Source organism: Argiope bruennichi, chromosome 2, assembly GCF_947563725.1.
Source record: "Argiope bruennichi chromosome 2, qqArgBrue1.1, whole genome shotgun sequence".
Taxonomy (NCBI): domain Eukaryota; kingdom Metazoa; phylum Arthropoda; class Arachnida; order Araneae; family Araneidae; genus Argiope; species Argiope bruennichi.
In genome coordinates, this window is record NC_079152.1 from 72796127 (window position 1) to 72822411 (window position 26285).

Below are 26285 nucleotides of genomic sequence, written 5' to 3' on the forward strand. Positions count from 1 at the left end.
AGACTTATTTTTTCATACATCTTATTTACATTCATACAAAATAGTAAAAAGCGACAGATGAAAAAAATATATATATCTCTATCGAATCACATGTGATATGATGGAGCTAACCGCGATAAGAAAAGTAATAAATTATTAATGATGCCGTCACAAAACAAAACTATTGAGTGCTATGTTTGTAAACAATAGTAATATCAAATTACTATTGGGGAAATAGTTAAGGCATTCATACTAGCTTTTTTTTTATTTTGTAATCTAGTCAAAGTAGTTTAATTTTGTTTGGGGAAAACCAGCTAAACTCATCGAAGTTTTGTTTCTGAATAATCATTTTTAATTTATTATCAGCATTTATTAATTTTGAGGATTTCAAGCATGTCGTGTACTTATGCGGACGGTTTGTCTAAATACGAAGATAAAGGAGTATGTGGATTAAAAGAGGTATAAAAATTTTCTTTACTCTTATTTTTTAAAATCCAGTAAAAATGCTTAATTTGTTTTATCGTTATAAAATTATTGCAGTTTTGTTCATTATTTAAAAGTACTTATAGAAAACCCTAAAAATTAACTTATTGTTTTAAATATTCAGTAAATTAATTTCTTTTTATGTAATCAGTATTATCTAAAATAACTACTTTGCATCAAAATTTATTACCTTCTTTTCCAAACTCGTTCATCAGTGTTTAGTTACCTCTTTAAGTGTATGGAATTTATTTCTTCAGGTATTAAAATCAAAAACGGAAAGTGATTTCTGAATTCTATGTTGTGTTTTTCAAGCGGAATTTTAAAATGGACATTTTAAAATATTTTGTGATGAATAACTTTTTAAAGGCAAAATTAAAGTATTTGGTTTAAGCTAGAGAAATGACTAATAACTTAACCAATACCATACCAAGCATTGAAAAATGTAATGTTTAAGTAAAATATTTACATTTCTCTAAGTCTACATATACATATAAAATGAAGGAAACTTACTAAATTTTTATTGATTTGATCAGTACTTTCAGAATGTCCAAGAAAGATGACAATGTTGCAAATCATTGCTATTAATTCTTACTTAGCTAACCTGAGAAAAATGTTTTAATCATGATCCATCTCTAGATACTTTTACAAATTATAACTGTTTGTAATTGTTGCTTTATAGGTTTTTTTTTAGCTGCCTCTTCTTTGTCGCCCCCCCCCTCCATTTTTCCCAAATTATAGCTTTTTCATTTTTAAACCCTAAAAAATTTTTAGTAATACTTTTAACCATTTAGTTTCTTGCAAGATGATTTTTCTTTATGTGCCTTTGAAAATCAAGCATGCTTAGACTATTATTACTAATTAGCAAATTTAACTTCCATTAAGCAACAAATGCTATTTCAAATGCATTAACAGATAAAAGACCATTACCCCCTCCCCCTTGAAATGGAATGTAATAATCTGCTGCATTATTATCAAACAGTCAAACCTCCTTTTTATATTTATTGTTTAATGTAATACTCAGTAATATTTTTATTACCTTTTACTTTTCTTTCTGTAATCAACATACTTTTTGCTTCTCCAAAATGGATGTTATTAAAATAAATTAATTGTCTATCTATGAGATTGCTGCGACTTTATTCTTTTTATGTAAATTGCTATATGAAGAGCTATGTTCCATTGTTGACATTGTTTTATAAGGTATAAGTAGGTTTTTGGATAGTCTGTATTTTCCAAAATGATTATAGTATAGTAAATATTATTTGCAAGAGTAAATGTTAGTTTATGGGAAGTAAAGACATGGTCTATATAACTTTTATACATTTCAGGATGTGCTATAATTAATAGCTAATTTATAAAGATAGTATTTTATAGATATCAGGGTAATTTCCTTACTTAATGTTTTCTTTTGTATCTTTGTATATTTATTCTTCTGCTCTCTTGGAATTTTTATAACTTGCTTTTTAGACATTGTTTCTTTTGATGGCATGTTGTTACTGACTGTAAATTACATTATGCTTGACATTTCATCTTGGTAATATACTGAAAACCATTGTAAGAAGTTAGAATCAGTAATTTATTATGAAATTTTACTTGCTTCCCCTTTGTATACATCTTACAGTCATATATCTGACTACTACTTCATCATGTCTGATTCTTCTTTCCTCATTACTTCAGAAATGGAAATAGTTGAAAACCTTTGTTTTATAGATCATAAAATGATCACATTTTGAAATACCAATTACTTGAATCAATTTGTAAAATATCACTAAAATAAAGATGTTTCTTTATTTCAGAATACTTGTTATACTTACTGCTTTACTTACTATTTAAGTTCCTGTGTCATATTTATTTCCTCACTACACCTTCTATTGTTTTAAAATATAACAGCATTTTAGAAAAGAATTGTTAAAAATTGCTTCTATTCTATTAAACCTTAATTCAAAAATATGATTTTTTTTTTCTTTTTCCTTTGGAGTATGTATTTGACTCCATTAATTTCAAACAAATCATTCCAAATAGTTCAGTAGAAAATTTATCTGCAAAAAATGGCTTGAATGATCTTATAAGGAAATATTTTTTGTTCATGTTTGAATTTTGATTTACATTTTCCTTTTCGAGACGTAGATCATCTTCTTCATTGCTATTTGAAACTAATATTTCAAGAGTTCCTGCAACCACTTTAGGGCATACTTCATCATAAATTGTTTTTTCTTTGCTCCTAATAGATGAATCATTATTCTCTTCAGTGTATCTGGATTTGGAAATAAAATCATTAGCTGATTGCCTGTTTCATGTAATTCACTGTCTCCTTAAATTTCCAAAACATCAGAGATCTCATGCTGAGTTAAAAAAAATTTTTGGTATATTTGAAAATACTTGCTTTAAAGTAATTATTGAAAAAAAAAAAAAAAAAAAAAAAAAACTTACAGAAAGTAGAGAAACGAGATCAGTTTCAATAAATTTTCAAAATACAAACTGACTTTAAGAGATATTGTCTGAGAGCATTATAACCACCTTTTCATTTCTGATATGTGATATGCACCTCTCAGGAGGCTATTACACATCTGCATTAGTTGTAGAGTAGCATTGTTTCAGATGATTCATAGAAAGCTAAATTGTACCATTATTCTGTTTTTAGGATTGTCAAAAATGATAGAGAATTGTCCTTCCAGTTAATTTTAATTCAAATCATTCTTGATTTGAACTAAAATGTTCAAAATAATTAGTCCATTTATTTATGTAAGCTATATTATTTTTAGGACCCTGAAAAAAATATGGGTTAAATATCATGTTTCAATTAAATTCTGTTATTTTCCTACTATCAATAACAATCCATTGTTCTTAAGTTTTTTTTTTTTTTTTTTTTTTTTTACATTTTGAATTGTTTGAACTTAATAATGGAGTAGTCCAATATGTTTGGTTTTTTACAATTATTTTCATTTCACTTATTGAAATAATATTTAATCATTAATGTTAAATAATATCATGGTAAATTATGCTTCATTTCACAAATGTGTTTAACTTTATAACTTTTTAGAAGAATTTGCCAGATTTTGGTAAAAGACTAATTGTGAGAGATTTTACCTGTCTTTACTATAACTGAAAACTTTGTGATTAAGGCTATTAAAAGGATGCTCAGTGGATTATAAATTTTTTGAGATTAGTAGATATCACTGAAACTTATATAAATTAGTTTTTAATGATTGGTATAATAGTATTTAGGAGAATAAATAGAATATAAAGAATAAAAAAAAAAAATAAAAAAAAAATGGAAACCTACAATTTATACTTTGTCACAATTTGAATTTAAGACAAATCACTAAAGATGAATAAATCTATATTGAATAACTGGAAAGTTACAATTCCAGAAATATTATTGATGATTCTAAATATTACAATGTTACTTATTTCAGTGGAAATGTTTAGCATATTATATTTGGTTACCTATACAGGGTGATCTAAAAAGATTGTACTTCAATATAATTTTTTACCTATTAGAGATAAGTGATCAATGTAAATTGTAAAGTAGTTCAAAACAAGGTACAAAACAAGACTATGCTAGGAAAAAAAAAAATCCCATTAATTTTTCAAAAGTTACACTTTTTGTATTTTTATGCAAACCTCTCTAGACAAATTTAGACAATTAGAAAGCTTTAATTTTTTTATATAACAACATTATTACAAAACTAAAAATACATATATACTTAAAAATTGAGTGAATTATTCTTAGTTGAAAATTAAACTTGCTGCATACAGGCCATATATTAAAATAGAAATAAAATTTGTGGCATGTTATAAAAAGACAAGATGTATGATATTTACATTAAAACCCTTTTTGCTGTTTAGGATAGATTCACAACACCGACATTTACTTTTAAGGGATATATATATATATATATATATATATAAATTGCTATTATAAAAATTAAAATACAAAATAAATATATGCAAATAATTTAATTATCAATTTTTTAATAATTTTTCAAAATGGCACTCAATTAATTTTATGCTGCCAATTTATTTTCTTTCATTTAACTGTTATTTAGCCGTTTCAAATATTTATGTTCAAATGCTTAAAAAAAAATGATAGTGAAATGAAGATGATTTCTTTTTTAGTTTATTTATTTATTCTCAGAATTATTTCTTTCAGTACAATTCAACCAAACTTTTCTAATACGTGAGGATTTTGATTTAAAAATTCCCAACATCAATTTTACATAGCCCTTATTTATACCGAAAAAACAGCAAAATGGCCACCCCCCCCCTTCTCATCTGTATTATAATTCATTTGATTTTAAAAATACAGTTATGAAGGGCTCTTTTTTTTTTTTTTTTTTTTTTTTCACCTTCTAATGATCTTGTTGGATGGCAAAGAAAAACTTTCTAATTTACCAAATTTGTCTAGCAGGGTCGTATAAAAATTTATAAAGTGTAACATTTTGAAAATTAGCAAGAATTTTATTTTTACTCATGTTGTCTTATTTTGAATTACTTTACAATTTACATTACAAAGTAATCTTAATAGGCCAAGAATTAAACCGCATTTCAATCCTTTTGGAACACTGTATATTTGAATACAATCAGAAATACTAAAGAACCTCAGCTCAAGTAGCTTTGTCAGTTTCATTTATTTTTTCCTTTGAAAGTTCATGGTGCTATGTCAGTGATTATCTACCCTAGCACCACTTTCTATTTTTAAGAGAAATCACAAAATAAAACTGACAGAGACTCTTAGTCACAACTACTGTGCTGAATTTGGCAATTAATTTCGCTTTTTCGCAACCATGGCTAATCCAAGGATAGATACAAGAGGCGAGAGTGACGGGGGACATAATATTTCCCAAACAATAGACTATATTTTGTAGTCTGGAAGAAATAATTGCTTGATAATATATATAAGTAATGATTGTTTGTTAAAAAATTGACCTGCACTGGTTAGATAAAAGAATTAAATAAATTGATTTATTTTGTAATCTTACATATTCAATCATCTTAAAAAAAACAACAAAAAAACTTTAATTGAGGAACAATTTAATGACGGTAGACAATTTGCTGTTGAGGATTCTTGTGTAAAGTGACTGTCTTGGACATTAGGCATAATACTTTCCATACAATGTATCAAGATAGCGTGTCTCTATCAAAGATTATTATATATCATATATTTTCTTTATATTATAAATATCCCACTATATAGTCGAGATTTGGGTAAATTTAATGTTGACGATTGGTAATTATGGAAGCTTTACGTAAAGATTTGAGTAACGTTTCCTTTTATTTCTTACAAAATTAATTAACTGAAATTTGAAAATATGAGCTCTAATTTTTGCTTTAAATTTAAGTTATACATTGAAGTACAGTACAGTTTAATCTCAAATGTCTTATTCAAGACCGATTTGGTGCCTTTTTTTTAAACCTAAATCCCTCTAGGAAAAAAACATGCCAAATACTATATTTTTGAACATGACTCCCCCTCCCGACCGAAATGCTAATCTGTATCCACCCTTGTCGGTGCTTTATCTTTATTATGTAACACTTGTTTAAAATAATACTTTTTTTTATTGTGATAAGATATAGTTTATTAAAGTTAGTTGGCATGACTAAATTAATATTATTAATATGTTTGGTGAATATCTGACCCCTGAAGACAGGTAGTTACTGTTAAAATTTATAATTTTATCCATTCTTATGTTTTGTTATATTTATAAATATTATGTGACAACTTTTCTCATCATATAAATATTTTTTATACTTTTTTTTTTGGAAAGAATATTTTTGATAGTATACTCCAGTTTATCATTTGCCCTAAATAAACTGAAATGGAAAATTGCAATTATTTTTTTAAAATCCATGATAAAAAATTATTTAGTGTAGCTTAAATTGAAAGATTTTTAAAACTGATTATAAAGAAGCTGCATTAATTTATATAAAGTTGTTTGCCTTTAGTCTGTAATTATCCGAACTTCGAAATTTTTTTTTCACTTCAATATAAATGTTTGATAGATATTAATCATTTTGTGTGAGTAACGAAAATTTCAATAATATTAAAATGATGTTAATTGCACATGCATGTTTCAATTTTCAAAATTACTTTACATTTCCGTGTGTAAAGTTTAGAATTTTAGAAACTTTTTCTCAAGCTAAACTATTTGTGTGTGTGGGGGGGGGGTGACTTACAGTGGCTCCCAAAATTGAGTATACATTATACTCTTTCTTCTTTAATTTTATTCTTTTTGATAGTAACATTCCTATTTATGGCTAATATTTATAAGAACGACAAAATATACATTAACAAAAGTATTAGGCTAAAAAACAAAACGGAGGAATCAATAATATTTTTATTACAGTAATTTTTATGTCAAAGTTGCAAATTCCAAAGTCACAAAATTGAGTATACACCTTATAAAATATGCGACTTGGCTACTATTATTTATTTTCAAATGAATAAGCAAAATAGTTTTGTTACTTTAATTGGCAATCATTGATTTCCAAGTGAAAACAAACGTTTTGGTTATCATAATGAGCTCCAGAAATGAAACAAATGTTGAAATTCGGAAACTTGTTATTCGATTGTCTGAAGATGGTACATATCTATGAGAAATTGCAAGAAAAATTCAACGTAGTCACGGATGCGTTCAAAAAATTATCCAAAAGTATAAAATGTATGGACAAATCGCTAATAAACTTGGAAGAGGAAGAAAAGAAATCCTCAGTGCCACGACCAAGAGAAGAGTTATTCGAGAGGTAACAAACAATACTAAGGTGAGTGCTACAAAAATTTCTACATCTACTTCAAGAACAATTGGAAAGTGTGTTTCTGCAGAAACAATTCGAAGAGTAATCCCAAAAGCAAATTATAAAGGTCGAGTAGCCAGAACAAAACCATTCATTTCCAAAGTAAATCGAGAGAAAAAATTTCATTTGCTAAAAGTCATATTTCAAAGCCTCCTGACTTCTGGAATCAAGTAATATTCAGTGACGAAAGTCAGTTCAATGTTTTTGGTAGTGATGGTCGATGTTATGTTTGGAGAAAGCCCAATTCTGAACTTCTTAAAAACACCAATCCTTCTGTCAAGCATGGAGGTAGTTCACTTCTTGTATGGGGCTGTATGTCTGCAAAAGGAGTGAGAAATTTAGTTTTCATTGATGGAATGATGGACAAAATTAAATATTTGGATATGTTGAAGAACAATTTAAAACAAAGTGCCCAGAATTTGGGTTTAGGGTCAAGTTTTCTATTTCAACAAAATAATGACCCAAAACATATAACTAAAATAGTTAAGTTGTGATTGTTGTATAATTGTAAATTGCAATTGCACACCCCTCCTCAATATCCAGATTTCAATGTGATTAAAAATTTGTGGACGCAATTAGGAAAATCAGTTCAAAAACACGATATTATGGGCAAGGAACACTTAAAAAGAGTATTAGAAGGAAAATGGTCAAAAATATCCGGCCAAACAACTCAAACTCTTGTCAACTCAATGCCACACCGTTTACAAGCTGTTCTAAATGCAAAAGGATATGCAACAAAATATTAATTTATCTTTTTCTCTTTTTGCTGACAAATTTTGCTAGATGTATACTCAATTTTGTGACTTTGGAATTTGCAACTTTGACATAAAAATTACAGTAATAAAAATATTATTGATTTCTCCGTTTTGTTTTTTAGCCTAATACTTTTTCTAATGTATATTTTGTCGTTCTTATAAATATTAGCCATAAATAGGAATGTTAAGTTCAAAAAGAATAAAATTAAACAAGAAAGAGTATAGTGTATACTCAATTTTGGGAGCCACTGTATATAAAGATATCCTAATCTCGCAAAAGCTGTGGATATATTTTTGTTAGCTGGCGCAATCCATAAGTCACTAAATATAGCACTTTGTATAGTGTATGTTTCATAATTTTAAAGAGAAAATAATTTTAAATGTAATGAGTTATTCTTTTTTGTGAAAATGAGTTTCATTTACGAAATTGCTTATTTTTGCTGATTTGTTACGTCGGACGGAGGATTTATAGAAAAATGCCGAACAGTCTTGCCGTTAAAATCTACCGCAAACACGACCATCTGTAATGTAGTTTAAAGTTTCTTCTCACTCAGCATTTAAACATAACAGCGGAAGTCGTCTCTTCGCAATTTTCTCGTGTATTCTCTAATAAATGCATTTACGTATTATTAACTGCCATTTATGAACAATAGTTATGAAAGAGCCTAAAAGAATGCGATTTTTGTCATTTTATTTATTTATTTATTAATATTTTAATCGTCGCCTTAAGGACCAGAAAAGCGAATGTGTGTTTTGGGTGATTTACCGACTAAAACGAAAATCTGACACGCAACTGATTTTCTATTCATAAAATCACACATCAGATTTCATATATTTAAGACAATACGTTTTAAGTTATCGCATTTACATGCCTGTAAAAGTACAGACCAACAGAACGCTCAATTTTTATTGGATTTGTTTCCAAATTTGATGCATATCAGTATTTTGGATGTTAGACCTGTGTTCCAAACATTATCCTTTTTAACTTTCTTGGTTTTATAATTATCATGTTAACTTATAGTCGGATAGACATACTTCTTCCTTCTTATAGATTTCGTTCAAGAGATATTTCGTTTTGTAGATTTCTATCAAAATTGATAGAAATCTACAAAATCGAAATGGAGATCATATACTAAATTTCATCCATCTAGTTTAAAATGGGCTTTGAGTTATCTGCTCACACACAAACGTTAATTTTAAAATTGTATTTTTTTGGACTTAGGGAAATCGGAAGCTTGGATATTCGTCAAAATATAGAAAATAAATTGGCGCAGAGAATAAGATTAATATAAATGCAACATATCTTATACAAGACGGCAGATGAATTTTTAAAAAAATCGGTGGGAGTGGTCTCTTCCAAACTTTCTCGCATACTCTTGAATTTAAAAAAAAAAAAAAAGAAAAACAATATTAGCCCTTTTTGTCTGAATAAAATCGTGAACATTGGATAAGACTATGAACTCCAAGAGTGTTCATATTTTTATTTCTGGAATCCTACATATGAGAATTATATGCTTTGTAATATAAGAAGAGTCATCCAGAATATAAGTTTCCTACATCGCCAAAAGATGATGCTACAAAAGTCATGGAATGTGAAGGCAAAAGATTGTGATTATGGATGTAGCAATAGCAATCGCAGTTATATTTCTTGATAGCTTACTTTAACGCCATTGTTGTGTTCGAAGGTGGTGACTGCCATTTCTTCTGCGCGGTTAAATCCTGAATGCTACTACGCAACAGTAGAAAAATTCCAACGAACCATTCAGAATAAGAGACGTGGACTGCTGAGTTCTAGTGCTGTATTGATCCACGACATACAACGGTCACCTCAAAAATCTTTTACAGAAGTTTTAATGGTAGCTGCATGATCATTCATCTTATAGTCCCAATCTTATACTGTCGATATTACTTCGCTCAGTGATGGCGGGGTGGTCGGCTGTACATAAGTCCCGATCTGATTCCCAGCGACTTCTACCTGCTCTTTTATTGGAAGACATTCCTTTCTGGTCAACGCTTTCCTATTGATGAAGATTTGCAGGCAAGTGCTCCATTTTCAGGCGACAAATTTTTATGGCATGAGACTACAAAATCTTAGCCCACGAAATGACCAATATTGAAATTCCGGTGGTTATTATGTTGAAAAGTAGTTAAAATATTACTGTATTTTTTGCAGTAACTCTTTCCTGGTAATTAGGTTTCTTTGCATTTTACGGGTCGTTGGAAACTTCGTTTTGGGATACTTTTTTATAATGAAAACCGCTACTTCTGTATTAATTGCGTGGCATTAGCGAAATACAATCTCTAACGAAATTTAGCTTGCAATCTTTGGCGATTTTTTTTTATTGTTGTTGATTAAATGCTGGCATGCGATTAATGCACAAGTTCCAGGAAATTGAATATATATATTTTTGTCGCTTTCTTTTTCGACAAATTGAAACTAAAATTTGACACAAAAACTACAATTGTAATCATAAGATCATATAACAAATTACATTAAATCAGTGCGTTTTTGAGTTATGAAAATATAGATCGAGAAACGATCAACCCTTTAACGATTTGGTCCCAAATTTAATGCATATCTACATTTTAAATATTAAATGTGTGTCCCAAATGTTGTCCTTTTAACTCGTTTTGTTGTTATCATGTTAACTCATATTTGGATAACCTTTCAAATACACTTCCTCTGAAAAGAAATCGTTCGAAATTTGATAGAAGTTTATAAATTTAGTGTAAATACCATATATTAATTTTCATCCATCTGTTTTTTATTTATCGTCTTCACAGACAGACATAACTTCATGAATGTCTTTTTCGAACTCGGGATGATCAGAAACGTGGAGATTTTACGAATTTTTTGACAATTTAATATTTTTTTTGTATACCTGATACACAAGTAAACTAAAATAAAAATGTGCTAGTTTCAGATACTGTTAACAGGTACCTGTCGTTCTACTTTTAAGGACTTGATTGGAAAATATTTCATCCGTTTTTCAATTTTGACAATATTTTTGCTTTCAATTCGACTTGTTTCAAAGTCGCGGGAATTTTCTTTCTTTTTTTAAAAATTTATTTTGGCATATTCATGAATTTTGAATTTGAGATAAATTTTTGAAGAAAAAGGCTTTCTCGGATTGACTTACACCATTGAAAAATCCTTTTGGTGGAAACTTTTGTAAAGTATCATTTCTGTATTTAAAGAATTGGTTTGGCAATTCTTTTTTCAAGAGTGCACTGTTCATAAGAATTCTGACTTTGATATATTAATAATTTTGTTACTTTTGATTGATTGGAATATACCAAATCAAGAATTGTCCCTTCTTTATTGTCCTCTACTAGTATAAACCAGGAGATTGAAAGAAAACATCGCCCATAACATTTAACTAAAACAGAGAACATTGATAAATTCAAAATGAATCTAACTTCATGGGAAATAGAATAGATGTTCAGATTTTTCTTACTGTTTTTTTTTTTTTTTTTTTCATTAAATAGAAACGAAATTATTCTATCTGTAGATTTATTATGTTATTTTTAAATTAACTAATATTTCATGGTTGTAATTTAAAAAATGCTCGAAGCAATATGAGGAAGAATGTAGTAAGGTATAATTTTTAGTGTGTGTAAACAAAATTATCTTTAAATACCTTATTAAACTTTTTATTGCATTGATAATTTTTATTAAAAAGAAAACTAATATAAATAAAGATTCATTTAAGATAATTGCGTTATTAAAATAAAATAAGATTACGAATTTATTAAGATTTTTTAGTATGTCATTTATGAATATATTTGTGTTTTTATGTAATTATTTCCTAACTTTTTTTACAAAAATTATAGATCCATGATGATCCATCAACCTTAGATGAAAAAATTGAGAAATTGGCACAAATGATAAAGGATGCTAAGCATGTGGTAGTACACACTGGAGCTGGCATAAGTACATCAGCTGGTATTCCTGATTTTAGGTAATTTTTATTATTTATATCTCTGAGTGCTATTGTGAAAGATTGATTAAATTTCATTTCAGGAAAACTTTTTGTTCTTTTATTTCTGAAAAATCGCACGAATATGTACAGTAAAAGGTAAATATTATTGTGTAATGTTTAATTAAACAAAATAAAGTCATTATTGATAATTTCAATATTTATTATACGAATAGCCAAACACATACATATGTATATATGTGTGTGTGTAATGATATCTTTTAATCTAATTTAAATCTTAATTCCTTAAATTTAATTTGAAATTAGCCTATATTAACTTCATTTTAAAATGGGCTCTTATTTCCTGGCCCAGTTCTATTTTTTAATTACTTTTAAGAAAACTATTGATAAAACTATTAAAAACTATTTTTTTAATTACTCTAGAAAACTGATGATTTCAGTAGACTGCCACGCTTTGAGCGAAGAGATAAAAATCCTTTATGCTTATCACATTTTTTTAAAGATACCTAAAATTCCCTTACTTAAATCGCCACTTGTCAAAGAAATCTCTATCAAATCTCAATGTAAAATTACTAAGAAGGAAAATTTTACTCTCTTCTGCTCCTGTGTTGCAATGTAGACTGATGTATTTCTTACTTCTTATTCTTTGTACATAAAATACACCTCCCTTTCTGAAATATATCGAAGTTTTGAATTTCAAAAGTTTTTTCTTCTCGACCACGCTTCTGCCAATATATATATATATATATATATATATATATAATATACAGGGTGTTGCCGAATTCGACAGACAAATTCAGAGGGGTTATAGTAGGCATCAGGAGGATAAAGAGTCACCATACAACATGGGGTCCCAAACGACGTTTTGTGGATGAAAATCGCAAAAAATGTAGAGTCGGAGGACTGTTGGAACTGTAAAAATTTAATGAAAAAATAACAAATGGTGTTTTAACTATGAATTTTTTTAAAAAATGAAAATACATTCTTAAAAGCTTTTTTTTTTTTTTTTTCATGTTGGTAACATGCGGTATTAATGTTATAGGTGGTCGTAAATTGCTGAAAACGAAAAAGTAGTTTAGAACCCATATTTGCAAAAATATTAAAACTTGAAGAAAATTAAAAGCTTGAAAATGTAAGGCATTTTATAATCTAAAATTTGATAATGATCGTGTAGTGTGAAAACTGGGAAGTTTTAAAGATATTCAAGAAAAACTAAAATGTGAACCAGAAAACATCGCTGCAACATCAGTACCGATGTTCGTAGAGAGTGTTGTTAAATTCGGAAGACAAATTCAGAGCAAGGATAATAGGCATTAAGTAGATGAAAAATTACCAGAAAACATAGGGTCGCAGATAACGGTTTTCAATGAAAATCGCAAATCGGGTGGAGTTCGCTCGCTGGATGCTTGATGCCACCCTGCTCGAGTTTTGTTCTCAGATGAAACCTGCTTTACGAGAGAAGGTTTCTTCAACGCACAATCCGAATTTTTGGTCATTCGTAATCACTATTTCTTCGAACATATAACATGTTTGGGCAGAGTCCTTTATTTGAGCCGTGTCTTCTTCCCAAACGCCTCAGCGGCGCAAAATACCTTGTTTTCTTGCAGCACGTTCCTCCGGATTTACTGCAGGGAGACTGACAATTGTACGCCAGAACATTTGGTTAATACATGATGGAGCACCAGCATGTTTTAGTTACATTCATGAAATCTGACTTGTTTGCGAATGAAGTTTAACGACCATTAATTCTGCAATGCTCATTAATGAATACTTGCTCGCTGCTTTTATTTTTCTCGAACGCATGAAAAATTTACATACAAGAAGATTTCTTCTCGATTACCTTGCTCTTAATCCTTGCATTTATAGGGTGATTCTCTTCGCCAGACTCATTGTCTTTTCGGCGTCTGTTTTTGCGATTTTCACTGAATAAACAGCACCTACGACCCTACGTTTTCTGATAATTTTTCATCTACTTAATGACTATTATCCTTGCTCTGAATTTGTCTTCCGAATTTAACAACACTCTCTACGAACATCGGTACTGATGTTGCAGCGATGTTTTTTGGTTTCCATTTTAGTTTTTCTTGGATATCTTTAAAACTCCCCAGTTCTCACACTACACGCTTATATCAAATTATAGAATATAAAATTCCTTACAGTTCCAAGCTTTTATTTTTCATCAAATTTTAATATTTTTGCATATATGGGTTCTAAACTACTTTTTCGTTTTCAGTAATTTACGACCCCCTATATCATCAAATCCGCTTGTTACCAGCATGAAAAAAAAACAACAAAAAAACTTGTAAGAATGTGCTTTCATTTTAAAAAAATTCATAGTTGAAGCACCATTTGTTATTTTTTTTTATTATTTCTTTACAGTTGCCAACAGTTCTCCGACTCTCTATATTTTTCCGATTTTCACTTACTAAAACGTTGTTTGGGACCCCATGTTGTATGGTCATTCTTTATCCTCCTGATGCCTTCTACACCCCTCTGAATCTGTCGGTTAAATTCGGCAACACTCTGTATATATATACACACACACAATGGGTGCTATTTTTGTTAAAGGACTCACTCTGAAATATTAGCATAAATTTGTTTGGGTGTTAACATTCTTCAATCAACTACTATTAATTTATTTCTCTGTTTTGACAGTTTTTATCCGGGAATCATTTAATAAACAAGTACAGAAAAAAAATCTATGGTAAATTTAGTTAGGAGTATGTTTAATATATAGTCAGTCAAATTCTATTTTTGTATCATTATATTTTTCTATCTCCTTTCTTTTGACTAAGTTTTGTTATTTTCCATATGATTTTATACTTATTATTAACCCATTCTTGGTTTTACTCAACCTTAGTTTGGGCATGCAAACCATACTAATTTTTCTCATCCCGAGTTTAGCTTAATACATTTGTTTATTATTTTAGCTATTATTATATATAATATATACATAAATACATATATATACATATACATATATGTACATACATATACGTATACATACACATTCATATTTTATAATTAAATTTTCTTAATTTTGAAGTACTGAAACTGAAATGGGTTTGGGAAGTTCAGCAATTCTCATCAGTGTGCCCAATGTATGTGGATTTGGAAAAATCTACTTTCTCCATCACTTTGGAACCTATAGGAAGAATCTTTCTCCATAAAGTGATGAGTGTCTTTTGAAATATTTAGAAACAGATTTTATCTAAATTCTTGAATTGATTTGTAATTGGAACAAATTTCTATGCTGCTCAGTATTTGGCAGAAACCGAGTTTAAAAAAGATAAGTGGATATCTGATAAGTGCATCCAACCATAAAAAAAATGAAATAATAATACTATTATCTAGTTTCATGTTGCCGTGCATCATGAGGAAGCTATAGGAAGATTTATTTTGGTGTAAACCAGAATTTTCTATGCATCAGTATTTGGAAAGCTTCTGTCCAAAAGAAAATATGGAGTACTGGTGCAATGTTTGCATTCTGCTGACTTTGAGGCCTTATGATCTAGAATTGTATCTTATTCCAGAATTATGTAAAATCTAGTTATTGTTTAAACACTTTAAAGAAAATTTATGAATACATAAAATTTTGATGGGTAAATTTCTATCGACAAAAATTTGTTGTGATGCAAAAGGTGACGTTTGGATACCATATAGTCCTTTGAAAAGAAATGGTTGTGGGTTGGAATTTTGTTAGATCCACTTTGGATATGTATATATAATAATCTCAATTTTTCTCCATTCTGAAAATAATTTTTTAATCGCTTGAACTCTGACTTCATTTTAACTTCTAAATTCCATGGACTATTATTTTCCTACAGAAATGTCAGTAAATTCTTTCCTGAAAGTACGTAAGTGCAGAATATTTTTTCATAGTCTCTTCTTGCTTTCTTGTTAGTTTGATGTGCTACTCTCATTATGGCTTTTAAAAAGAATTCTTGATAATAAATTTGGAATTTGTTGTCATTTCAAATCGATAATTAATTGAAGTCAAAGCTTTCTGAAGATTTGCCTCGGCTCCAGAAAAGTACAAGAAAACTATAAAAAATCATTTATTTAAAAAAAAAAAAAAAAAAAAAAACCAGGAAAAATAAAGGTGAATTTGAAAATTTCAATAAAAATAGGAAAAATACAGGGAATTTGAATTTTCTTAGTTCCTTTTCTTATTCATTTAAAAATACCATAATAATTGCTAGAATAAAAAAAAATCGTAGTCATAACTCCAAAAATGAAACACCACCATTCGTGACTGTGCAGTCTTGGAAATTCACCTTTTTTCTACTCGTTCCTCTATTTTTTTTTTCTTTCTGTTTAGATCAGTTTAATTTTGATTTGAGAGACAGTTCTTTTTCCTGGATTGCAGACAATAAACATTCACGAGATTGCTGTAGCTACGTGAGAATAAATAATTATCTCTGGTGGGAACAGTAATATTCAATCTGCTGAAGCATTGCTGTGGTATTTAGTCACTCATACATGAGTTTACTGAAAGATTTGTTTATTATTTGAGAAATTGTAAACTTATTCAGAGGCGCTTATAATTTTTTTTTCAAGCAAGGATCTGCTCAAAATCCATATTTTAAAAAATTATTAATCCTGACTTAGCTAAATGGTTTAGAGAAGTTCTGTAAAATTCGTTTTCTGCGTGTTGCTTTGTAAGAAGGTAATAAGTTTATGTAATATGGGAAAACAAGCACTTACTAGTTATGCTAAAAGAGGAAAACGTATAAAACTGCGTTAGTTCAAAAAAAAAAAAATCATTATTATTGGACTTGATATCTGAAAAGAATACAGGAGAAGAAGACATGTCAAGTTCGAAAACATCAAATTTCATGTCGGAAATTACACCGATTTCGAACTTTTTAGTTCAGGAACTATCATTTAAAGCTACTGAAATCATTAAAACGTCTTGCGTCATATTTGCTCTTCAGTGCATTCTGTGAAATAACGGAAATATTTTCACCTTTGATATTGGTGTAGCCTAAAAATGCACGTGAGGTCGTAAATTTTTGGTTACAAATTAAACTAATTTCGATTTCAGTTGTTCTTTTTCCACGAGATTCCCGGATTGCAGCTAATGAGGATGCTCGAGACAGCTGAAACTGATTGAGAGTATAGAATAAATTTCTCTGACAGGAAGAGAGATTCTAACTCATTCAACGTTCCACAAAATCCATTTGCTGTATACTGCTCACTTTGTAAGAAGATAACAAGTTTAAGTAATATGGTAAAACAAGCATTTATTAATCATGCCAAAAGAGGAAAGCATACTATAAAATTGTGTGCTAGTTAAAACAAGTTAGACGTCGTATCTGAAAGGAATACAGGAGAAGAAATGTCAAGTCCAAAAAAGTCAAATTTGATATCCGAAAATAAGCCGCTTTCAAACTTTTTTTAGTTCAAGAACAACAATTTAAAGCTGAACTTGTATGGCCATTAAAATTTGTTGAGTCACGTTTATCACGTTTTGTTGCGTCGCACATATAGGAAGTATTTTTCATATGTTCACTGATAGTGGAATAGTCTAAAAATGTACGTTAGATCTTACTAAAGTGTCATTCATTATTTGTTAGAGATTAGCACCATTTTTACAACTTATTGATTAAGAAATGTATAATATTTTGCAAATATACTCATATTATTGTTTATGTTATGTATTTTCAGAGGTCCCAAAGGTGTTTGGACTTTAGAAAAAGAAGGTTTAAAGCCAATTATTAGCCTTTCATTTAATGATGTACAACCTACCGTGACCCATATGGCATTGATTGCTTTGTTAAACAGAGGATTAATACATTTCTTAGTGAGCCAAAATGTTGATGGTTTACATCTGCGATCTGGTTTTCCACCAGATAAATTAGCTGAACTACATGGCAATATGTTTTTAGACAAATGTAACCATTGTGAAAGGTCAGAATTATTCTCTTTTTCCCATTTTAAATTTAAAAAAAATATTCAAGTATATACCTGTAATAAAATATTTCATTGTAGGTTATTTATAAGAAATGAAGCAACAACTACTGTTGGTCAGAAGTATACAGGGCATTATTGCCCAGTACCTAAGCCAAATGGAAGACGCTGTAGAGGGAAACTCTATGATACAATATTAGACTGGGAAGATGAATTACCTTTTAGAGATCTAGATTTAGCTGAGCTCAACTGTCGGTAAGTGCTTGAATATGGAAACATAAAAGAGTGTTAACGTAAATTAAGCTACCATGAAAAAAAATCTATATTTATTAATTATTACTATATTTAAAAATCTATATTTGTATTAGCCAATGGGTAAGTTCTTGCCTTGGCTTTTTCAGGGTACTTTGTCAAGCTGTTGCACGTTGAACAATTTTTTTTTCAGTTGATTGATTGGAAAAATTTGATACAAATCTATAATTTTGACATCAAGATAATATAATAGTTTCCAATTATCTCTCATTATATATTTAGTCTTTGCATTCATTCAAATTGTCATTTAATTATATATTTGGTTCAAGACTCCATACAGGTTTACTATTCTGAATCCAAAAGCTGTATGCCAAATTTCATCTATCTAAACCATCGAATTTTTAATTAAGTCTCATCTGTACATAGATATAATGGATTCTGACCAAAATTTGATAATGATTTACTATTTTGGTGTAAAGATTACTTATGGCTTTGCCTTTTTTTTCGGGGGGGGGGGGGGGTCTTGTTCATAAACACATTATTTCTTTCACTTTTAGATATTTTTTTACACTTTTTCAAAGAAACTTTTTTTATATTTTTTATATTTCTTGTTTTTATATTTCTTGAAACTATTTTTTATATTTCTTGTATTCTTTAGTTTTTAAAATGCAGATCAATCATCAAAATCACTATGCCAAATTATATGCTAATAAAAAATTCACTTTAAACAGAAAATAGTAAATAATGCTTTCTTCTTTTCTTATATATTTCAGTTTGATATTTTTAGTAATAACTTTTATTTTGAAAATTTCAAAGTTCATATATTGTAAAAAATAAGTTGAGCCTTCTAAATTTTGTTTTATATCATTTAAAAAAATTTCTGCTTCTGAACTTATAAAATTTAAAAAATACATAAGTTACTTTATATTTTCCCTTTCCACTCATATTCAGATTAAATTGATCAGGAGCAACCTACTATGTATGCATGTGCTGTATTAGTAGTTAATATGACATTCACACTATTTTTACATAAATATAGAATCAATATGTACCCTAAGAAATTCTTAATAGAAACATAATTTCTGATTCCTAACTTTCCCAGTTCAAAATAAATCTTTTTTTTTTTTTTTTTTTGACTTTGCAGTTTATAAACTTTTAGATACCATATTTCAGCCTCAAAAATTTTAATTCTATCTTATTTCTTGTTATATTATTAACCTTAGGACATATATTTTAAAATGGTATATTAAAATATTTTAGAAAAGTTTAATATCTGAAAAATATTTTTAATTTTATATTACAATTTCTTTTACTTTGTAGCAAAGCTGATTTGAGCATATGTTTAGGAACAACCCTTCAAATAATACCCAGTGGTAACCTTCCTATGTTAACTAAGAAATCTGGTGGAAAACTTGTAATATGCAACTTGCAACCAACAAAACATGTAAGTTGAACGTTATAGATTTTTTTTTTTCTCTCTCTCTCCTACAGAAGTCTGAATATTGCTTACTTCTGAATATTGCTATTTGGAAGTTTTGATGATTAGTTGAAAATTTGTAGTAAACACTTGTATTTTTAATTGCTTTTTTGTCTTATACTACATGAATTTTATCTGAATAACATTTTTAAATCTTGGTATTTCTCTAATTGTTTTTGTTTTGTCTTAAAATGATTAAAGAACATAATTCATTCTTACATTTCAATCTAGTTACTTTAATAATAGAAGAATGAAAGAGAAATATAAATGCTGAAACCAAAAGTTTATCACCAAATATTTTAACATCCAAATTTCATTCAAATTTTCAAAAAGTTCATATTTACATAAATTATAATCAGTAATTATAGACATGATATTAATATACTTTCTTATCCAAAGAGTTATCATGCATCAATAATTTTACTAGCAGTTCGAATTTTTAATCTTTAAGGAAAAGAAAGCAGGTGGACTGATTCATCAAAATGGTGAAGGTTTCAGAACAGAAGTTACCATGTTGTATTCAATATCATTGGAATTTATTATTTTTTTTTCTATCCAAATCCATGAAATCCAAATGAATCAACTTTTAAAGACATAAGTCATTGTTTGAAATTTTGTTTTAGCTTTATTTGTAGAGTATGATATTTGGCTTATTGGGACATGAGAATGAACCTCTTTATGAAACTATGGATTATTGTTCCCCCCTAAAAAAATAGAATATTGACAAAAAATTTCTAGCTAAAATGTGGAGAGATATATGTCCCCCGCCCTACTATTCAGCATTAGTAGAACAAAAGATTAAAATACATTTTAATGTTTTTGAAAACTTTTTTCATATTTACAAATAAATGAGTTTAGAAAGAGAAGAATTTTTTTTATTTTTTATTTTGCTTTCAAATATATTAAAACATTTATGGTTGCATATGAGTGTTGAAATTGTTTTCTTATTTTCAGGATAAAAGTGCAGATTTGATAATTCATGGTTACATAGATGATATAATGATCAAATTGGCCAAAATTTTAGATGTGGAAATACCAGAATATAAAGTTTCTATGGATGAAACTAAAAATTTTAGAGAAAATCCCAAAGAATATATCCAAGATTTATGCACAGAAGAAGTTTCTTTGAAAAGGAAGAGTGATATGTTGTTAAACAATGATGAAGTAAAATGTGCTAAAACCAAAGGCAATGGATTGCACATTAAAAGTGAAAAAGAAGTAAAAGATGAAGAGCAACCCGAAAAGGATTCAAGTGAAATTGACACCTGATAATTTTTTTTCACAAAGAGAGGATTTGATAAAAACATGAAATATTATCAACTTAAATGTAAAGACATTTTACATTCATTGCACAGGAGTGAATTCTCTGAGAGAATATTATGAGAAATTAAATTTTTATTGCATATGTACAGTTATAGTGAAAATATATAGATATATTACTATTTACAGAGTCTTTTAAACTTTTATGCATATCTAGAAAAACAGTGCATCATGTCTTTCATTAAAATGCATTACATAAGTGTCACTCGAGGTGCTGGTATGAATGAACGTGCAAGGGGTTTAGCTGAACACTTTGGTGCTGGAAGGAAGCCTGGTGGTCTTGTTGAAATTCCAGTTGATCTTAGAGTGGGCATTTTATTATTCTTGCTTGTCTTGGCTTTACTGTTTGATGGTGCAGAGCTGAAAATCGAATAAATCATAATATCAATTTTAAATGTGCCATGGAGGTGTTGAAGTAGATAATAAGACTATTTTATTTAATCTTTTTTAAACAATTATCAATGATTACAGAAGAAATTTTTTATGCTGATATTGAATAGTATAATTCTTGCAATTGTTTTTTTACTCATTAAGTCATTTAATGTTAGTCAGCTTTCAGGTTTTGTATTTATGCTGGAAAATATATTAAAATATTATTCTTAGAAGAAAAATAGTTTTATTGTTGTTACAACAGCTTTATTAAATATGGAGCAAAAACATGTATACAAAACTTTATTACTTTTTTTAAATAGACATTTAGAACTAAATAAGGGAAAACATCTCGTCTCAATTTTCCATATTTCTTGCGAGGAAGAAAACAATTGACGTTTTATAACTAATAATGAATATGGTATATATTTTTCACCATGTATAAATAATTGGCAATATTCATTACTATTTGAGAAAATTCAACTTTTCTTCCTCTTGTAAAATTTTAAAAAATGGTATTACTGTTTAAGGTATGATTTACAGAGATTAATCAAGACAAATAAACAATGAATTTTTTTTTCTCTTTAAAAAAAAAATATTCCCAGTGGATAGTAAATGTCTGTATTTAGTAATCATCCAAAGATTGCATAAACATTAAGTGAAATGCCTATAAGCATATCTGAAACATATATTAGGAGAATAAAAAAATTGTGTATATTATATAAACTCACTGCATTACTTTTAGATAATCTTTCCATTTGAACTGAGTAAAAGAATACTCATAAAAAAAAAAAATGTGTTTAGAGCAAAAATGCATTGTGCATACAAATAAGTAAGAAATAAAAGTATAAGTGTAAAAATGAAAGATTTTGATTCAGTAAATGGCATGAAATTTATAGGAAAAAGTATATAAAATATGTTGATAATATTGTGCAACTAAAATGATAGTTATGCTTCTGTCATTCTTTCTTAAACCAATATTTTAATTTCTAAGGAAGAGTAAGATATTAATAAAATAATAACATTTGAAATGTACATAGTAAAAGGTTTACCAGTCAGCTTTTATTCTAAAATGACCTCAAAGCATGAATAAAATAATATTTATCTCAAAGCCTATAAGTCTCAAAACTTTTATTTATTTTTACTTGTAACTGTTCTCATAATTTTTGAAACAAATAATAATAATAATAATCACATGTGAGAGTCAATTATAGTTGGCTAAAAATTGAATAAAATTCACATTTTATAAGTTAAATAATTCAAAACTTATCAGGATATTTATTTGATATTGTAAAAAATTTGTTAAATTGCCATTAGACAAGGTGCATAGTCAAAATTTATCTTAGAAAAATAAGAACCAATATTAAGATAAGAGTTTCTGATTATAGAACCATCAGTTACCAAATTAGATATTAACTAAGTGATTATCCAATTTTAAACATGAAATACCCAAGGAATTGTTGAGTATGTTTCAATAACATTGAAACTAAATTATTTAAAATGTTTTTATAAAAATTTTTGTTAAAGCACTTTTTTTTTTTTTGCATAATAATGTAATTAAGAATAATTATTGTATTGTTACTCAAATTTAATTTCCTTGAAAGAAGTTACAAACATAAGTAAACAAAGTTTGTATATAAAAATCATATTAAATATATAAGTAAGAATTTACTTCTTTTTAGAATTTTTTCTTACTTCTGTCATTTGTTTGATTTTCTCTAATAGCTTTTCAAAAATTGATAAGATTTGGATATTAATAAATAATATCTAGTTTGTTGAGCAAGTACTTTAGCTTTATATTCATTTTCCATAAAGAATCAAGTAATCATATGAATGCTTCAGTTATTCTCAGTTCATTAAGAAGACAATTATAATAATAATTATAATTATAATTCTTTCTTAACAAGACATTCTCAATTCTTTAATAATGTTTACAGACCAATTCAGAGATTAAAAAAAAAAAAAAAATCTTAGGTAACATGCATTAATTTAATGATATAAAAGCAAATTTTTATGTCAAGTATTTTGAATTTTCTAGTAAGTTCAATAAAATATTTTTAACAAACTTTAAAAAAGCCAATTATATCATTTTTTTTACTCGTAATTTCCAAGGGGAAAATATCACTGATCCAAAATTAGTAGTTTAGTTTCCTTTATTATCTAATTAAATAATATCTTCTGTTGTGGAAATGTGTTATTTTGTTTTAACTCAAAGTATTAAGATATTTATGCAATCTACACAATTTATTTTTATATTGAATGATACTATCTATGAATTATTAATAATTTTTAGTTAATTTCCAATACATGCACAGCATATGGATAAATCGTTAAAGTGGAATTAAGTGCCAATTGAGAATAAAACTTAAAATTATTTGTATTCTATTTTTACCTGTTTTTTGCATTAGCTTTTGTTTTAGGCCATTTCTTCCTCCAAAATCCTGTTTTTTGTTTTTTTGACTGACCTCCTTGTGCATATCTTTTCCTTTTCTGTCCCTTTCTATAGTTACTTTTTGTTGATGGTGGCTCAGCATCAGACCAATTATCCATATCATCTGTTAAAGCTGACAGCATTTCATTATCTGCTTTTTCAGCATCAATCACTATAACAAATAGATGGAGTAAGAAGCAATAAGCATTTCTCAGTAAAATAAAATATCATAAAACCATAAAAAGTTTCACTGTAACAAAAAAAAAGATGCTATTTCAACTTCTAAACAAGAGAAAGGGGGAAAGATAAAATTAAATAATAATAATTTTAAAAAAAACATTTATTTTTGTATATATTATAAATATTAATCGACCAAATACATTTTAATTTTTGATGCCAGTAATTATATTATTGGAAACAGTTTTATAGTGTACAATATATTTAAATCCATACAATGAGACTTTTAATTGTTTTATTTACTAAATATGCAGGAAAAAAATATATTATTTAAAAGATAAAATATTTCTCTTAGGTTTAAATATCAGCTCAACAGATACAATATATGTTTATTTTTAAGGAATTATGATTATATATATATATATATATATCTGTTTTAAACTATGTTCTATGTTTATAAAAACTTGTTATTTTTTTTTAAATTAAGGATTTAGAATATATATTGATGAATTGAAAGGATAAAAATTAGAAGGTCCTCATTATTAAAGGGGAAAAAATCAAGGGTTATAAAATTACATATTTTAGACATAAAAATGCAATAACAATTTAAATAAAATATTTTCACTATTAACATTCAAATATCCATAACTTTCTTATTATTTCTAGAGATTTAAGTGAAGAGTACTAACAGCACCTGTTATATTCATCTTGCAATTAATAAGACAAAGTTGAATGAATTTCAAGCTCATAATGTAAGTGCTATTATTATTAATCATTGTAAGACTAATAAGTGCTGATCAAACTATTATTGGGTGCTTTTCTATTACAAATACATCAACTGAAACAAAAGTCATTAAGAAAATAATATTCCCACAAGAATCTCCAATTTTACTTTTTGCCAGTATTTGGCAGAATGAAGGAGACAAGCGAGACAAAAAATATTTATTTACATTTAAATAAATGAACAGGAAGCAGTATGTCATTAAGATATCTTAAATTGCTCTTTTAAAGACTCAGTTCAAAAATGTTTAATTCTGCTATTGAAATCATTGATCTCTCTCATCGAAAATATCTGCTTTTCCAACTAGTTTGATTCTAGACTTTTGAAGAGCATACACCATCTCTTTTATTTTTATCTTTTTTTTTATTTTAAATCATTTCATACATTTTAAATGTGTTTGCTTTTATAACTCTTTTCATTACTATGCGATAACTATCTTTGATATATTTTAGATATCTCTTATTGTATTTTAGAGAGAGTACCTTTTACATATAATCTTAATTCTTTTCAAATGAAAAAAAATTTCTACTTCACTATATTTTTTCAATTAATCTAATATTAAATGTTTTATAATATTTGTCTAATCTTTACTGTTTTCAACCTCAATATTTCAAGAAAAATGGTTTGAATATTGTATAGCAACTATAGTTTGTTTCAACTATGGTTTGAATATTGTATAGCATTATTAGAATCTTAATTATTTCCTACAATTTCGGATAAGACTTTTGATTTAAGAAAATATTTTGATAAAAACATTAATTTAATTTGGATACTTCAAACTGCTTTGCCAACAACATCAGTTTGAAAGTTGTTAAATTCTATTAAAACAAACCACATCTTTGCTTTCAATTACCAAAAATAGAATGAATAGATTTTGTATTGCTACAGCAGGAATGAACTTGTTTGATCATTCTCTTTAGACCTAAACAATTCATACTTAGTTGTGATGGGAAATCTAAAGTTTTAGGAATAAAGATACATATAAAGTCCTGACATTCAAGCTTCAAATCCTTCTGCTGTTTTTTCTAATTGCTTTTTCTGATTAGTAAGTTTTTTTTAGCACTCTTTTGCTCCATCTCCAAACTTCATGCTTTCTCTCAAATTGGCTTATGAATCTTAGAAATGTAATTTAAAGTTTCAAGATCTTCAAGAATAACATTTTTAATGAAATGAAAGTCTTCAAGCAGCGTTTTTAATAAAGTCTTTCAAATATGTTGTGTAAAATAATAATAATATAGACAAAAAAAAATGTATCATGATTTTTTACAAGAATCTGTATGGGGTTATAAAGCAGCATGAGGCTAGGAGAAATTATTTTATACTTTTTATTCTGTTTTAAAAATATGATTTAATTTTTTAAGTAATTATTTTCTACTTTTCAGTCTTGTATGTGTAAAATTTTACAATTAATTTTAAATGGTATATATAAACATGGTATATTTAATTTGTTAAGTAATTATTTTCTGCTTTTCAATTTTGTATATATAAAATTTTACAACTGATTTTAAATTAAATTTCTGATGAAATAGCCATAATTTGTACCAAATAGTCAAGGAAGCGAGTTAATATTGTGCTGCCATCCAGTTCTGAACTATATTTAAAGTTTTATATCTCT

At 27.6% G+C, this 26285-nt stretch overlaps 2 protein-coding genes across 4 annotated transcripts in view; one reads left to right on the forward strand and one right to left on the reverse strand.

Moving 5' to 3' along the window:
• Positions 1–82: 82 nt before the first annotated feature.
• LOC129957784 (NAD-dependent protein deacylase sirtuin-6-like) lies at positions 83–21523 on the forward strand. The gene is made up of 6 exons (XM_056070173.1): positions 83–438; positions 11844–11971; positions 17621–17863; positions 17945–18118; positions 19436–19559; positions 20547–21523. Exons 1-6 carry the CDS (start codon positions 373–375, stop codon positions 20859–20861), a joined length of 1050 nt encoding a protein of 349 aa, XP_055926148.1. The 5' UTR covers positions 83–372; the 3' UTR covers positions 20862–21523.
• The window catches only part of LOC129957748 (recQ-like DNA helicase BLM), a 61027-nt gene continuing 55845 nt past the window's right edge, over positions 21104–26285 (reverse strand). For all 3 annotated transcript variants that reach the window (XM_056070172.1, XM_056070170.1, XM_056070171.1), the window contains 2 exons: positions 23674–23884; positions 21104–21272 (listed from right to left, as the gene is read on the reverse strand). In XM_056070172.1, coding sequence (XP_055926147.1) covers positions 21104–21272; positions 23674–23884 — 380 coding nt within the window. The remainder of the gene's footprint in view (positions 21273–23673; positions 23885–26285) is intronic.

Excerpts from the sequence above, each read along its gene's own strand:
- LOC129957784 (XM_056070173.1), top strand. The coding sequence starts at position 373 with ATGTCGTGTACTTATGCGGACGGTTTGTCTAAATACGAAGATAAAGGA. Across the intron at positions 439-11,843 it reads GAGTATGTGGATTAAAAGAG|ATCCATGATGATCCATCAAC; the intron begins GTATAAAAATTT and ends CAAAAATTATAG. Across the intron at positions 17,864-17,944 it reads AAATGTAACCATTGTGAAAG|GTTATTTATAAGAAATGAAG; the intron begins GTCAGAATTATT and ends ATTTCATTGTAG.